The sequence below is a fragment of the Colias philodice genome, chromosome 16 (assembly GCF_061535455.1).
Source record: "Colias philodice isolate Cphi_HAF_F1 chromosome 16, ilColPhil1 Martin Lab GWU primary, whole genome shotgun sequence".
In the NCBI taxonomy this organism is placed as follows: domain Eukaryota; kingdom Metazoa; phylum Arthropoda; class Insecta; order Lepidoptera; family Pieridae; genus Colias; species Colias philodice.
In genome coordinates, this window is record NC_143101.1 from 4052424 (window position 1) to 4070153 (window position 17730).

At 33.6% G+C, this 17730-nt stretch overlaps 1 protein-coding gene across 3 annotated transcripts; it reads right to left on the reverse strand.

Moving 5' to 3' along the window:
• Positions 1-331: 331 nt before the first annotated feature.
• Positions 332-15647, reverse strand: LOC149481586 (uncharacterized). 3 transcript variants are annotated; one of them, XR_016316809.1, is made up of 6 exons: positions 7069-7658; positions 4400-4659; positions 3478-3714; positions 2785-2875; positions 462-693; positions 332-424 (listed from the first exon to the last, which is right to left on the reverse strand). XR_016316809.1 is itself a non-coding variant. In XM_089704890.1 (6 exons), exons 1-6 carry the CDS (start codon positions 15344-15346, stop codon positions 644-646), a joined length of 933 nt encoding a protein of 310 aa, XP_089561016.1. In that variant the 5' UTR covers positions 15347-15647; the 3' UTR covers positions 332-643. The 3 variants fall into 3 exon arrangements, 2 of the variants coding, with proteins under 2 accessions (XP_089561016.1, XP_089561014.1); XM_089704890.1 differs by lacking the exon at positions 7069-7658 and adding exons at positions 13917-14092; positions 15228-15647 and having other exon boundaries at positions 332-693; XM_089704888.1 differs by having other exon boundaries at positions 332-693.
• Positions 15648-17730: the final 2083 nt, after the last annotated feature.

The window sequence follows — 17730 nt, forward strand, 5'->3', positions numbered from 1 at the left end:
AAATACGTACTTACGAAGGCCATATTGAATATCGTTATTAAAACTTTAACATTATAATATTTTTTTATATTCAATATGGTCTCCATAAAATACACAGCCATGTATACCAGCAGCTGATAAAATATATGAGAAAAAATAAACAAATGAATTTTTGTGTACGGCAACTCTTAACTCATCTAAATTGGAGGGATCGTTCACTACATGTTGGCGTAACTAGGTAAAAACTAAAAAATATCAGTTCTTAGTGCAAAAAATTGAAGCAATTATCTTTATAGAATCGTCTTTCTAAGATTTTTCAAAAAAAAAGTTAAAAATGTTTTTTCATTACTTAAAAAAAATGTATGAGCGATTACAATTCCCGATACTCAAATATTTTAACCTCAAATCAACCACGTTCGAGTCGATTTAACACGTCTTTGACAGACTTACTTGCAAACTTATTTGCAAAAAAAATTTCACACTTCTTTTCAAATATTTTTTTACTAGATTTTTTACGATTTTTACTTTGAATTTTCGGATTTTTAGTACCCCTTTGCCCATTTATTACCCCTCCCTCTAGTTACGCCAACCCTACCCCGTAACTACGTCATATTTGTCGCGTGGACGCAATGTTGCCTTGAAAAAATTCTGAGCAATCGTTGTTTTAACTTGTGGCCGGCTCCTTCATTGTGAGCACGCTTGGCTTTGCTGGACCTAGAAAAAATGTTTCATTTTTAAGTATTTTTTGAAGTATAATAAATTCTTCAAAACCAAGTGAAATACGTGTAAGTAATTTACTTTAAAGACTTATGTCTTTAAAGTGAAGTTATTATGGAATATTTTAATCCAATATAATTTAGGAAACCGAACACTTTTGGTTTATTAAAACTTTGCAAACAATTTTCAATGTTAGTTGTAGTACTTTATTGAGAAATAAAATGTACCTGCTAATTTGTATAAAAGTGAAGTCCCGTGTCCCCGTAGTGGGGTAAGGGGCAGATGCATTATTCATACATCTGTTTCACTGATCGATTTTCTTTAGTGACAAGTAGGTGATCAGCCCTTGTGTCCTGCCAGACCGAGACATTTTTTTTTTCTTCGTCTCCAACGGGAATCGAACCCAGGACCCCTCGGTTCTACGCTCACGCGTCAACCACTGTACCAAGGAGGCGGTCGAATTTGTATGCACAAAGTTTAAAGATTTGCTACACTAGAGCAAAGATTAGCTATACTTTGCTACCACATTTGTACATAATATTATATATTTTGAAGTATAACAGTGTAGTGTATAAATTCGGTGACCTTACCAGAGAATTAGATATTACTTTTTTGCTTCTCTTTGGGCCTGGATAATCGGTGCTTATTTATAAATGGCACCGTATTTATATCATCAGAATAAAGCAATCGAGTAAAAAATATTCGCTCTGACCCTAAATTCACAAAATGGCTCCAACCTTAAGTGCTTATTAATTTGCTTATTTATTATTCGAAAAACATCTCAATTCAAAGTTTATTTTTAACTGAAGGTCATGCTACAAAAATACAACAAGTTATTGAATAATTTAATGTTTTGTTTCCTTAATTTTTTTGTTTATTTTTCACTACTTTCCTTGAATCTATTCTAAAAATAATCAACACAGAAAAACATCTATTAGATTTATATAGATAAGAGCTAGAGTTTAGTAGTTAATAGTTATACTACTTTTTATAGACAACAAATATAAATTAGAAATAAACATTAGTTTACTTAGGGAAGTAATTAAAGGTGTCATAATAAAGCTTCCGCGTCTAAAAGGGCTAACACTTGAGGTCATCAAGTGATCACTATTCTCTTACATGACCTTAGCATAATGTTTTTAAAATGCAGGAAGATTGATCTGTTAATTCGTTTTTAACATAATTTTTGTTTATGTTCGTTATGTAAACATTTGGTGACGTAAGCTGTCTCGCAAATAAAATTATTTTTAGATGTTTTTTTTTGAAGTGAAACTTATTAGGCGCGTTAAGAGTAAAATTTCAAGGTCTCGTCATGGCAATACTGTCACGTCATGAAGTGGCGACGATTTTGGTATCTTTGAATCTTGCCAAAGAAGTTTCACTTCTGAGACGTGTGATCGGCACACACGCTTTTTTATGTATGATTTATTGTGTTATAAATAGATTATTTAATACAAAATTACAAAATAACATTATAAATGGGTTAAATTAAGAATCAATAACAAGCAGGCAAAGGCCTAAGGAAAGTGGATAGCATTTTACATAAGTGATAGGTCATGAATTGGATAGATTAACTTGCTGTTTAGATTCATCTATGTTTTATGTTCAGTTTTCACGTAACACGTTTCATAGAGAGATGGACATTAGTAAACGACTATCCGTAAGTGCATACTTCCGAATGACGTTACAATTTCATCAAGCATACATTACGTTTTCAATACAAATTTTCTTGTCATATCAAATATGGTGATCTCGAAAATAAATAAGAGCTGATCATACATAAACAAAAACGGCATCTATATCTACTTTTTCGTTTTATCCCATAAGCACTGAATAAATTTCGATAACATTTGTATATAGCCCTAAAGTGTTACATGACCTGAAGTATCGTAATCGTATCATACTAACAAACCGAATAAAAATATTACAATTGACAATTTCTATTTAAAAATCATAAATAAAAAAAAAACTTTTTTTACTTGTAAGAAGGTTGTGGTTAACATCAATATTTAAAATCTATCTATCTATTAAAAAACTAAAAAACTCATATTTATTTGTTTACTTTTAAGAAGGTTAAAAATATCTTACCTGGTGGTAAGGTAGTGGTACTTGTGGGGGAGGCAGTGGGTGCATTAGTTGCTACCGGCGTTTCACTTACTGCCGCTTTTTCTACTGGTTTCTGGAACAAATGACAAAACAATATTATAATGCTACAGAATACGTTTTTGTTGCGATCGGAAATAGGTCGAAACATGCCAAGGAAAAATATTTTGTCTAATTCTATAACGTAGCAAAATTTCGCTTTTGTTTCATTTTCCATGATTTGATTAACTGGCAATATAAAGCTTACGTAATTTAATGGTGACATCGAGCAAAATTTTAAAATTTAAAATTCATTTGAGTACCCTAGAAACAATCTGACAAATTGAACAAAAAATCCCACTTTTATTTCACCAACGTTACTGAATATGCTGCTTATGCAACAAATCTATCACAAAACTTTTACTTTAAATACTATCTTTACAAATTCAAGTTTCAACCCACCTACCTTCATTCCATCGAGAATCGCCTGGAATCCATCCATCCTACTCCCTAACGTCGTATTCGAGGCCACTAGCTGAACTTTAAGCTCCTCCCCTTTCTTCCAATTGGTCGACACGTTCGCTATAGTGTCGTTAGTCCTCTTTTCTAAGTGCACTACGTAGTTCCTGAGCTCCTCTACACTGGATGTATTACTTGAGAACCTATTTTACCCTAAACTTCCCTACAAATTCGACTCACCTTTATTCCATCAATAATCGCTTGGAATCCATCCATCCTACTCCCTAACGTTGTATTCAAGGCCACTAGCTGAACTTTAAGCTCCTCCCCTTTCTTCCAATTGGTCGACACGTTCGCTATAGTGTCGTTGGTTCTCTCTTCTAAGTGCACTACGTAGTTCCTGAGCTCCTCTACACTGGATGTAGCGGTTAGTGCTTGCTTGTGCGCTGATTCTATCGCGCTGTCGAAGCCTTTTATCTGAAAGGGTTGAAGGATTGGAACTGAACCTATATCTTTTCCAACTCAGAAATATATTTTTTACGATCTATTTTGAGGTAATTTCTCGGATTGGAATGCCGATAATTCTAAAAAGTATGAAAAACGTTTCTTCGTTTTTTCTCGTCATATAAATAATATTAATTTATTCTACAACAGAAAATGTAACAATGAACTTATTATATCAACAAAAATTAACAAATATAATATGTAATAGGCGCATTGCGGCTGTGTCAACTGCCAACATGCCACAATTTCGAAACGCTTGTTACCACGTCCAAGGTATTATGGTTATCTTTTACATTGCAATCCGTAAATAAATTAATAAAATAAATGTAATACTTTAATCGCATTATTGATAAACATTTAACTTGAAGATGGGTGACAGCTTAAATTTGGAAAAATTCAATCCATTTATTCTAGAAATTAATTTTCAAAGTTTTAAAAGACAATCGTTAACTCATGAAGGACGAATTAGGTAAATATAGTATCTAAGTATAGACATCTCTCACAATTTAACAAGTAAGCAAAGTATCAACAAAAGGATTTAAAAATGAAAACATTCAAATTTTGCTCTATCTTACATGGCCATAAGCCAGCTCATATCCTTCATTAATCCTACATTTATCAACAATAATTTATTATGACACAATTATTATCAAATTACCTGTGAACCAAAGTCAGCAACCGTCCGTTGCAACTCTGCGATCCGTCTCGGAGTATCAGCTAACTTTGGCGCCGCGGACAATTGTCCGGACACGAGGGCCAACTCCTCTTGGGCATTCTTCATTCGCTGCGAGAGCTCTTCGTGCTGCAACTCCAGTTTGAGTATCCTTGCACTTAGCTCGCTCGCGTTCGCTTTTAGTTCTTTCGCTGCTGTGTGACATACTTGAAGGGCGTCCCCGACTCCGCCGCTTGTGGTTGTTACTGCGAAAAAGTAATGGCGGGTTATTTATTGTTTTATTTAAAATCGATCATCAATGAACAGAGATCGTCGTCTTGTACGCATTTTTTGAGTGTAAAAGTTTGTTCGTTATTCACGTCGCAACGAAGCGATCTTATGATATGGTTTTTTTGTGTCTGGACAAAGAAACGAATGAAATTTTAACTGCAGTGAATTATTTATTCCTACAGGAATTTCCTAGGTGGAAGCCGCTAGAAACTTCCTTGTCATACACTATTACATATTTTTGAAGGGTAGGTATATTTGATTGGGACAGGGAGTTTTTTTTTAAATATTTGAATGCCTGATGTGTTAAAATTTGGTGATATCACAGTCTCTGATAAGCAAAAGCTGTCCATCGACTCAAAAATGCTTAGATACTTAATATGTTCATAATATGGATATACCTATGGATAAATAAATATGGATCTGCGATATCCGAATTGTATGCAAATAAATAAAAAAATAAATAAATAAACCAAATAAACCTTGGCACTAACACTGAATTCTTAGTTCAAAATATCATACGCTGACCTCAACGATCTTTGATGACGACAGTAAGTCGGTAGTTAAACAATGGTTACTTAAACATATTATTTGCCTCTATAAAATATCGTTTGCATTACATTATTTGCTTAGCAAAAAATGTGTATTGTATTAGTTAAATAAATTCATATTATTACTGTCGGCTCTAATTTTAACTAAGTACTTACTGTCTGTGTATTTTTAAGCAAGAGGTTTTGTATAAAACTTACTTCTATAGTATACGTTCGTTAATGTGTTAATACTTACCTAACAGGTAATTTTCTCCATATAAAGTGTGGCATTGAAATACAAATGACAAGGCATGATATTGATTTTAATCGATGGATTAATTTTTTAATTTTACTGTATTTATTAAAGGATTTCGGCCTTCCTTTTACTGATTTTAATAGCGTAATTATACGTATAGGTTGTCTTTGAAAATATATACTAATATTTTAAGGCTTAAGTGTTTGTTGAAAGCGCTGATCTCAAGAACTTCTGGTCCGATTTGAAAAATTCTTTCGGTGTTAGGTAGCCCATTTATCGAAGAAGGCTATATTATATAGACTATACATCTTCACGCTAAGGCCAATAGGAGCGGAGCAATACGGGAAAACCCGCGGGGCACAGCTAGTGTTATATTCACGTATATCATCACGTTATATGAATTAGGCTAATTAGTTAATTACTTATAAAATAAATTGCCACAGGAAATTGTTACGCATGGGTCAAGGTTATCTCGTTTTAACAAAGTAGTAAGTATCGATTTATGAATGAATTTTTAATATAATGAGGCCTGATGACCTTTGTGAAGTAAGACAGGCGGTGTGGCTTCCTACTTCAATTGTTCTTTACTCATGAACTTCTACAGCGTGGGTTGTGATCAACTTTCTACCTTACTAGGTCGAAAAGTTTCCTTGAGATAGCAACGTTGCTATACTAAATACGCTAAATGTATATCGTATTAGCAAACCAAACACACAGGTATGGAAATTAGCCATTTAGAACTATATTAGGACTTTATCTACATAATGTTTATTTAATTCTTCTTATCTGGATCTGAATGTTTAAAACTTTTTAACGTAATTATCACCATGACGTTTTAAATTATGCATTGAGACTGCAATAGGTAATTTCATAAAGTAAATAGTAATTGAAGTATTGCGTATAAATATTATTATTATACAGATATATTTAGAACATATTTATTTTCAGTATATAAGTACCTATTGATACCTGAATTAAAGACTATAGAATTCTGATTTATCGAATTCGCAGACTTAAATTTCCTCAATATAACCATTGTGTACTTTTTGCTGTGGTAAATAAATGTCAGTGTACTCCTTTTTGTTTACATTCGAGTTAAACGTAGCATTCTTTATAAATAAAATGTTTATTGATAAAATAATCTATAATTTATTGCTAGACCCGGATAAGTGGAATGCGGTTCACGGAAGATAAAAAGGAATACGGATTTAATTATTATCTATAACGGTATAAATGCGATTAGGGAATCAGGAAATCTTTCGTTTTTATGGCTATAAAAAAAAAAACACCCTATTTTCACGCAGCATGCTGAAATTTTTAAGCTATGCCGAAGAAAGGCTTGAATGATTTCATTTATGTTTTAGTTTGTATTAATTACTTTAGTTTGATTGTAAAAGTTACTTTACAATAATTGGTAAAAGTTCTTAATTATCTTGACGTTTTTAATCAAGAAAAATATAAACAAATGACCATTGAAACGTCATGTTTTACAGCTCGCGCGTCAGATAGTTTATTAATAATTATTATTGACCTTATAACATTATTGTGTTTATTTTGATTTTTACTACAAGTAAGAATAACCATAACTGAATGATATGTACCTCTATCCATCTCAATTCTGAGCGACACGATCTGCCTTCGAACATCCACGAATAGCCACAGTACGGTAGCTGCTGATACAACGCACACACACAGCGCAAGAGCCGCTGCCAGACGCACGAAGGGTCGGGATCTTCGTCTACGACTCGTCCGTCGTCCCCACGGCTCTCCTTCATCACTGGACGCTGACAAAAGTCTACCACTTCTAGAACCCGGCCCGCCAACTAGAGCGTCCAACTCCCTTCGTTTCCTCATTTTCTTACCAACCCGCAACGGCACTGCTGCGTGCACGCCGCTCTCCATCATATTCCTTCACACTCTCCAACGCTACCGTGAACACATCCGAATTTCGAGCACTGCACTAGCGACATTCACTGTACACGACCGCGCGGCGCGACGTCCGTTTATCGAATGTTCAACTTTGTATGTAAACAAATAAATTGCGGCAGGCGGCTTCACTTCACGGTAGGAATTGAGATTATTTTATTGGCTAGACTGGATTAATTACTATTAGATCTGTGTTAAGAACTTTATCTTAATTATGTTTATAGCGCGATTATCTACCCAGGGGCAATGAAGCAAGTGCTTTACAAGAAATAATATTATACTTATTATAAGTATATTATGACGCAAACAACTTTCACATTTAATAAGATAATAAATTATAACCTCATGATATTATGATAACTGCAGACTTATTCTACCCTATTAATATCTACTTTGATATTAAAAGCTCTTAAATGAAAATATGAAAATGTCTTCGAGGGAAAGTATCACCTACAAATCTCAGTTCTCTTTTCTGAGATTTTCACGAATGTAGTTCAAGTGTGTCTACAAGCCACAGCGCATTCACTAGATTCTCTTCGTTTGAAAAGGAAAAGTGCTTTCATATTTTCCCTAGAATATTCGATTCGTTTCTTTTTGTTAACCGTTTTATATTATACCTAATCATATTGTCTAATCAAATTATCGTAATAATTTCATTTGAATAAAAGTACTTTCGTATTTTTATTTGCGTAGAGATGGAACCATGCTTTGTCCTGAGTTATTACACAACCCTTACAAAAGATGCACATCAGTAGCAGGAATCTTTACAGTAACGCATACCCTACAATGACAAAAGGGAGACGGAGATCTTTGTCCCTTGCTCACACTTTTCTAAAGAGCCATCTAAAACCTTAATCCCAGTTCGCAATGGCAAATCTAGATGAGACACAGAATATATTTATAGGCACACTAGCGGTCCGCCCCGGCTTCGCCCGTGGTACATGTTTACGTTTTCTCTGCATAAGAACCACCCTCGTACTTCAAGGAATATAATAAAATAATTTGGAAAATCCAAAAGTGCACGCCTCATAATTTTTTTTTAATAAATATTTATTAATTATTATTTTTGTTTATTTAATAACAATTAAACCACATCGAATCAGACCCTGAAAAATGAAAGGGTTCTATTCCTGAGCATACTCAAGCGTAAGAGAAAAAAAAAGACTCGATTAGTAAAGTATTTCGGTCGCTATCGTGTTAACAAGAAAAAGGATCCGCACATACAGACACACGGACGTCCAAGACAGAACTTTTTTAAACTGTTTTTTAACTAGTTTAAATAACAAAAATGACATCAAAAATATCATGAACGTTAAAAATAGTGTTTTTTCTTAATATGTGTGTATTATCTTACAAGTGCAATGTATGATACATAAAGACATTTTAAGTTTGAAAAATCAGATGTTTTGCGCGAAGTGACAGTAGTACCCACCTCAACGCTTCGCTTATGAGGCGTGCAAAAAGAATTATCGAAATCGGTTCAGCCGTTCTCGAGTTATGCGCTTACCAACACATTTTGCGATTCATTTTTATATATATAAGATTAACATCCAGACTGACTAGCCTTCCTCAATAGCTTCCTCTATAAACATAATACTATCTGTTCTGTTGAAGTTTGAACGTTATTTGCTATAGAATCACCTCATTACATTAACCTAGGTCGCAATTTAACTACGTGACTGCCTGAACTCTGAACGTTAGAAGGGAACCCTCATTTGTGAGGCCATGCCATTGAAATGTTGCTAACCTTGATCTTGGGAACTATCGAGATATAATTTGTATAATTTTATCATTTATTTTATGTGTGAATTTTTAAGAAATATGCCTAAAGAACGTTTGTTTTTCGTAATTAAGTGATTATGGCACAATGAATAGAGTTAGTATATTATAGCGTGTCAATTACAAGTATTAGCATTTAATCATAGTAAGTGGTGATATGTTAATTGATTTTTTTTTATTATGTACTAGATTTCCGCCCGCGGCTTCGCCCGCGTTTGCAAAGGAAAACCCGCATAATTCCCGTTCCCGTGGGATTTCCGGGATAAAAACTATCCTATGTGTTAATCCAAGTTACCCTCTATATGTGTGCTAAATTTCATTGTAATCGGTTCAGTAGTTTTTACGTGAAAGAGTAACAAACATCCATACATCCATACATCCATACATCCATACATCCACACATCCTTACAAACTTTCGCCTTTATAATAGTATTAAGATGACGTAGCTGCAGAAATAATATCATTTTTGGTGGAATATTTTTTGTACACGACCGATGTATTCTTTGTTCAAGATTCTCACATATTAGGAGGCCAGTTTTGTATTAATATCACATACAAGTAAATTTGTGTTTCTAGGCCACTAAATTGGCACAGTATTTGAATGATCATTAATAAATGAACATTAAACAACATCGCAATTGAATGTACTTAAATGTGAACTGTAGACATCTGACATGTATATTACAATCATCATCATCAACTGCATAGGCCCTTGATAATTGACAATCACCTTATTACCGAAGTGCATGTAAGGACACACGATCGCGTCCGCAATCGAAAGGTTTTCCTATAAAAGAGGAAAGTCAACGCGGAAGAACATAATTTACATTAGAGGAAATAATGCATTGTCGCGAATCTGTTTGTGATTGCATGCACCTACGAACTTGACGAAATACATTAGTATTATGTACAGTTCTCTAGGATATTGGTCTGATTTTTTTAATAAGCCACTTAATATCTTCAATTTTATTGTATCGACAACGGTTCGATAGACTACTACAGATATTTTTCATATACCTAAGTATTTAATTTAAAAATAAGACACTTTTCCTTGTTGATTACAACGACCAACCCTACTTAGAAGAAAATATTTAATTGCAATAAAACAATATAGAGAAGAAAGTGTTTCCTCTAAAGTCTAAAGGAAATAAAACAGTTAACAAAGGAAACATTACCTACACACATGCTACCAATGCGATTTACGATAGGAATTGGCTGGAAATAGAATTACGGAACCACCCGCGCCCTGGCAATCCTGTATGGAAGTTCAAACGTTATTGAGATATTTATTTAGGTACCTACAATATAGACCACCAACATTGCGTATGCGTGTTAACTGGTGACCTTTCTAGCATGATAAGGTTACTCAAATTATAGGTATTTTTATTACATTTCTGGGTATTTAAGAATCGGGGATGTGAAGACTAAATTGCCAGCTATTAAATTCTGACTTGTCAGTTATGAATTCCGGTACTAGAGAAAACTGCAGAAGTATGGTAAAAGGTCACAATTAACAGAATGTCGAATGGACCTTTATTATGAAGTAACGTTCAGGATTGATTATAGCTCATAGAGATCTTTACCCGATCTCGAAAACAATAGATAATTCTTGCAATGCTAACAAATAAACATCATCAGATCGTTCCGAGCTCTTAAAAACTAACGTCAGGTCAATATTACTATCGTCACACGGTCTTTATTATGCATTGGAAAAAAATGATGTTCTCATAATTGCCTATTTAATAGCCATATTTTCCCCATACCACTTACACAAAGAGTACCTTTATTTTCATTAAGGTATAATATGTCAAGGCGACATTATTCTTGAAAAGCCAATAAATTATTATTATTAATCGATTTCGGTAGAGGTTATGTAAATTTTCGATTCTGGTTATAATCAGTTACTATAACGATGCATTTATAACTAATTTGACCTTCACAACGGAAAGGGTTTTTGTATGCAGTTTTAAGAATTCGTAATTACAAAACCTCGAGATGTTTTAATCCATATATGGTACATGGAATCCAGGATGTGACGGAAAAAGTGCCATATACAGGTAACACACACTTTATTTTATGTTTAAATAAATTAGAAGGTAAATAATTCAGATGGATTCTCATATTTGGATGAGTCGTATCTACAATTACTGGGAAGGTCTTTTTCGAACGATTAATGTCTACAAGAACTCTACCTTATTAAGTTATTACATTGAATAGACCGTACGTTCTCGAAATATTTTATGGAATAGAAAAATTTGGATCACGAGGCAGAACTTGAACCTATTTCATCAAGCCATCGAAAGCATTTAACTAAATCCTAGGTATAAAACCTAATATGTATCCCATTCTCATACGTCTGCTGATTATAACAAGGAACCGAAGCAGAGCTTTCGTAAAAATGGTATCAAAAGAAACCTAACATTTAAAAATATCTTTATTCATATAACGTAGGCGAAAAGTACACTGCTGCTTTAAATTATATATATCACAATTGGTATCTACTATCTAGTGTTTAACAAGATAACGATTAACGTTGTTATGATTGCTGTGACAGCACGGCAATTATAAAATTCTTATCGTCATTGGTGAATTTGCTTTACGATTTTATCTTATTATCATCTGTTATCATCCGTATTAAGAGGCTTAAATCTCTGTTCACAAGATATTATATTGAAGGTTCATTAAATGAACAAAAACAATTTACACTCGACTTAATCATTATTAACGCTTTTGTTGTAAACTACGTGTTTTATTAATTTACTCAATTTAACTAAATGTAAATAAAAGGTACTCTCAATAATAAAACACTTATAAAACAATTCCCCAAAATTGCGCCATGTAATCAAATATATGATAAGCGAGACACTATCTTATATCGACCTATAAGTTCCAGACGCAGTGAATGGACGAAGCGCATGCGTATAGCAACTTACACCACGCCAATTCTATATATTATTTAATAAATAAACAATATATTACAATAAATAAAAATCTAATATAATAAATACTTCATAAACATAACAAAAACGAAGAGAATATTACGCAAAAATTCGTGACGCAGATCGAAATATTTAAGAACTAATAAATATGTTTACTGAAAGCACAGACGTGTTTTTGCACAGCACAACAGTTCCCCACTTTTCAACAACAAATACTGATAAAAACACTTATAAATCGAATTAAAAGACACCAGATAGTGATAAATACGAGAAAAAAACTGAGCGCTTTGTAGTAGACTGCCTCCCGGGAGGTCAGAGCAGCGTAACTGTGACGTCAGGACGCATGCGCGAACACTAGACACTTAGATATCACATATATTAGGGAACAAACAAAAGTTCTGGAATCGTATATTACTTTTGGGAAATTAGGCGTACGGTGACAAGGCGTCGGAGCAAAAGTTAAACTTGATTAATATTACCGATAAAACTGGATTGTGAAACCTTCAGATTATTTAACACGCAAATAGAGTAGTGTGTAGTGTTAATGCAGAATAATTAATATGCAGAATTAGTGTACATTAATACAATACTTAAATATTAAAGACTACAACAGGCGTAGAAAACGCGATTTCGAACTGATATTATTGGACCAAATGAAGATTTAAAAAAAATGCTCGCATTGTTTTCTGTTGCCTAATGGTACGTCAATCGTGAATCCCTCTTCATATCCAATTTCATTAAAATCTGTTTAGCCGTTCGGGTATAAAAGCGTGCGAGACAGAGACACAGAGTTACTGTTAGCTCAACTGCGCTAAATAAGCGTGTAATGGTTTTCTTATAAACTAAATGTACGATATACATTTTTAAAGACTAGAAAAAATTCGATCACGAGGCGGGATTCGAATGTACTACTCAAGTTAGAAAATTGTTTCAAAAATATTTTTTTCCCTTTTCAGTGGATAATACGTATTAGATAATACCATTAAATGAATAATTTTATATCATATCGTCCATTGTATCCACCCTTGTTACTGAATTAATTATAAGACAGCGGCCTCGAAACACAGCGCTACATGCATGTAACAACATCATTTATTATACAACAAATTTGATCCTGTAATGTCCTTCGTTACTAGCATGATTTATGAAGTAAAATATAAAATTTATTATATTGTCACTAGTAACTCTGGTCAACTTTTTAGTTGATGTGAGTTTAGTAATGCCTAAAAAATAGTTTTTTTTATGATTCACTGTTTGTTCCACGTAAACTTTTGCCACTGAATATTTTATTCAATTACACAATTTTTTAAGGTCACTGGCAGATATCTGATGGTAAAGTGGCAAAAAATAAATGCCAAATAATGTCCTGTCAAGTGTATTTGCTAGTTTAGGCGGTAAAGTGTTTACAATTTTTAAAGATGTGGGATGTGGTATGGTTTTTGCAAAAACTTGATATTTAGCATATAAAAATATTCCCTTCTCGTAAAAAAAAATACATCCTATTACAAACGCAAGCTAGGAGCTTAGCCCTAAAAGTGTCTCATTTCTATGAACCAACATTTTGAAAAATTTGCCACAGTACGGCCAGTAAAATTTGCCACTTTTTGAAAAATTTGCCACAGTACGGCCAAAGAGGGCTCAAATGACACATTATTATTTAAAGCATTTTAAAAATATAATACTAAAAATTAAATTATGTACAATTTGTGTAATTCAATTTATCAACTCAAAAGTACTTGTCAAAGACATATTATTAAATGTGTTATGTTATACCAATATTAATTAATATAGCGTGGACCACTAACCTTTAGCAATGTCAACTCTCATGGTAGTGACCTGGTCGTACAGTGCCGCACAGATCCACGTCAGCATCAGCAGCCACAACACGAGAGTACCTCGCACGGCCCAGCATAGCGCACATTGTACCTCCTGTCCTATATTTGGCTCTGCTCGAGGTTGGATGCCTCTGTTCCGCTCTTTTCTAGAAAAAACTTTGGTTTTAAAATTTTGATATAAAATATAATTTTTCAAATCTGTAATATTAAGCTGTGTGTAGTATTTAAAAAAAACACTTGAAAACCAACAACTATTCAAATCTGTAGTCAGTATTGTTATAATCGTACATCTTTAATTCATTTTATTCTTATTCACTATATTCACTATATGATGCTATTAATGTTGTCATAAGATTGGTGTTACATCAATTAGATTATAATCTATGTTCTAATTTGTGTGATTGCAAACCACATGGCAAAGATTGGAACCTGAAGCCTATAAAAACCTGTTCATATATATTTTTTTTTAATTAAAAAAATAATAAATGAAGCCAATATGACGGCACTGAACTCTAAAATCTATACTAATATTATAAAGCTGAAGAGTTTGTTTGTTTGTTTGAACGCGCTAATCTTCGGAACTATTGGTCCGATTTGAAAAATTATTTTGGTGTTAGATAGCTCATTTATCGTGGAAGGTTATGGGCTGTATATCATCACACTACGACCAACAGGAGTGGAGCCACGGGGGTGAAACCGCATGGAGCAGCTAGTAACTTGATAAATGAAATCTATTAAAATCTATATAAGCTAAATTTTAAGTTAAACCTATATTTGGTTGAATTTACAAAAAAATAAGCAAATAGACAACATGTGCAGAAAATCAATATAATTGTTTTGCAAAAGCAAGGAAAATATTCCTGTTGAGAACCGACAAAGTTGCTTATGTGTGTGGATTTATCGTAATCCATACATATATTAATAAATGCATCAATCATCAATGCATTTCAATTTGCATGAAATTTGGTAAGGAGATATTTTGATACCCGACAAAGGACATAGGCTACCTTTTATTGCGAAATATGTACCACAGGCGAAGCCGGGGCGGACCACTAGTATAAAATAAATGAAGCAAAAGAGAAAAAATATATTAAGCGAGTAATAAAGGTGAATTGGAGGTATGATAAAAAGTAATAACAAAGTCGAATTTAAATCACTGGTTTGGATAATTTCTAGATTATTCTCTGATTCTCAGTAATAGTCTATCAAAACAACTATTGTTATCAATCCTATATGTTTTATCGATCCTTAAATAATATCGTATTTAGAAGAAATACAAACCTTGATATTTTCTTCTTTCTATTCGGAATTATCTCTAATTGCAAATCTTCTGATTCTTCGTCACTGGATAAATCCAAGAGGCGAAAGTTTTCTTTGTTGGCCTTTGAAGTAATCGACATTTTCTACACACATATAAAACATGCCGTGAACAATGTTTTGATTTTATCAATACATATGATCTTGATTGTTGTATTTGTAGGAAAATAACCTTAAAGTTGAAAACTGATAGTAATATTGACGATGTTTTTTAATTACGGTATCGTTTAACTCAAAACTATAAATACTATGGAACATTCACAACATCAAAGCATAACTATTAAAATTAATAGAATATTATTTGAAAGTTGAATACTATTTAAAACTTTCCAGTACATTTCACTTTCATAATTATTCATAATTATTTGCAATTTTTCAGTTCAGAAATTAAGTCAGTGATCAGTCATATGTCAGTAAATTGTCATTTGTCATCTGTGTTTGTCAACTCGCATGCGTGCTTGCCTTGGTGCTCGCATGGTTGCTGACGAGTGGCGAAATCACAGGGCGAAATTCAGAAAATATAACAAGGAAATAACCTATGGAAATAACCGTTTTTGAAAATAACACCGTCACTTACATGATTTAAAACCTGTGTTTAAAACGTTTAAATTTAATGAGATTATAAATTTTCCGTGTTTGCAATAATTTTACAAGACCATTTCAATAAATCGAACTACAGTAGGTAATTTAAATTTATTTAGTCATGAAATCATAAATTCATCACTCATGCACTCACAGTTCACACATGCTAGTGCCTGTTTGCTAAGAATTATATTAAGATCACAATATAAAAACTTTGAAAGTCTTAAGTACATAATCTACGTAAGGCCGCGTTTCCATCTGCAAGAAAACATCCGCAAGAAATGTCCGACAGTCTGTCTAACAGCAGCTTGCAAGCCTACTTGCAAGTGGAATTTATGCGTAAGCCAGTTTGTCATTCAACGGTCAAAAAATCCGATCGGTTTAGGTTTAATTATGTAATTCAGTACTATGTTGCATTAAACGATTAGAGACATCACCCAATATATATTTAAATAAATAAACAAAATACTGTGTTCACGCGGTTGTGTTATTTTTTCCGTTTATCGACCCAAATTTTAATACGAATTGTTTAGACTTCGTTCGAAGTTCGTTCGTAAATTATGGCTGTTTTCCAATTACAGAGCATAATGCGACTCAGTGCCGCACAATGCCGAATTATGCTGATGCTTAATTGGAACATGAAACGCACCAGCAGATTGCGCTTCAGTGTAAAAAAAAATTATTCATAGAGTTAGCAATAACCTCATTAATGTGTAAATAAAGTGGTATAATTGTAAATTGGTTGAAAAATATTTACGGTTATTTTAAGTAATTTGGATTTTGATTATTTCATTAACATTTTTTTCAATGTTTGTACCTTCATCCATACTTATATTTATTTTTTTTAACACAATTTGAATTAACTTTGATTATTTCGAAAAAACTACAATGAAACGAAAGCTTTAAAATTTTTTCCAACAATTAATAATTACTAACGATAAATCGATTGCACGCATCAATTCACGCGCATTACTTTTTCTAGTGCTCGATTGTGCGAAGCGTTGCTGTAGTTGGAACATTCAACGTTAAGCATGTAGGGGTATGTCTATCATGAACAGTCTGTGGATTTATCTGAGTCTGTGCATATTCCATTTCTTCTTCTTCTTCTTCTTTTTTGTCTATGGCCTTCCCAATCCCAAAAGGACGGATTCTGCCAGTGTCAAGTGTCATGTGTGCACAGATCAAAATTGAACGTTTATTTTTCCTCAGCACAGAGCATCAAGTTGCTACACTATAACCGTAGGGCGTATTCAGAAAGAAAGCTTGAAACTTATAAGCGCTTATAAGCGCTTATCGGCGCTTATAAGCGCTGGTAACCCGCGCAGGAAAATATATGAACATGCGCTTATAAGCGCTGATCGGCGCCGACAAGTTTGTTGAAACTTGTTGGAACTTGTCGGCGCCGATCAGCGCTTATAAGCGCATGTTCATATATTTTCCTGCGCGGGTTACCAGCGCTTATAAGCGCCGATAAGCGCTTATAAGCGCTTATAAGCGCTTATCGGCGCTTATAAGCGCTGATAGGCGCCGACAAGTTTCAACAAGTTTCAACAAACTTGTCGGCGCCGATCAGCGCTTATAAGCGCATGTTCATATATTTTCCTGCGCGGGTTACCAGCGCTTATAAGCGCCGATAAGCGCTTATAAGCGCTTATAAGTTTCAAGCTTTCTTTCTGAATACGCCCGTAGTCACTGAAATAAACGTTCAATTTTGATCTGTGCACACATGACACTTGACACTGGCAGAATCCGTCCTTGGGGCGTATTCAGAAAGAAAGCTTGAAACTTATAAGCGCTTATCGGCGCTTATAAGCGCTGGTAACCCGCGCAGGAAAATATGTGAACATGCGCTTATAAGCGCTGATAGGCGCCGACAAGTTCCAAC

What these genes read in the sequence shown, in the direction of transcription:
- LOC149481586 (XM_089704888.1), bottom strand. Translation starts at nt 7,372, where the DNA reads ATGATGGAGAGCGGCGTGCACGCAGCAGTGCCGTTGCGGGTTGGTAAG. An exon ending in TTGCTGACTTTGGTTCACAG is followed by an intron (nt 3,715 to 4,399) that starts GTAATTTGATAA and finishes CAACCCTTTCAG; the next exon opens with ATAAAAGGCTTCGACAGCGC. An exon ending in TACCACTACCTTACCACCAG is followed by an intron (nt 694 to 2,784) that starts GTAAGATATTTT and finishes CATTTTTTCTAG; the next exon opens with GTCCAGCAAAGCCAAGCGTG.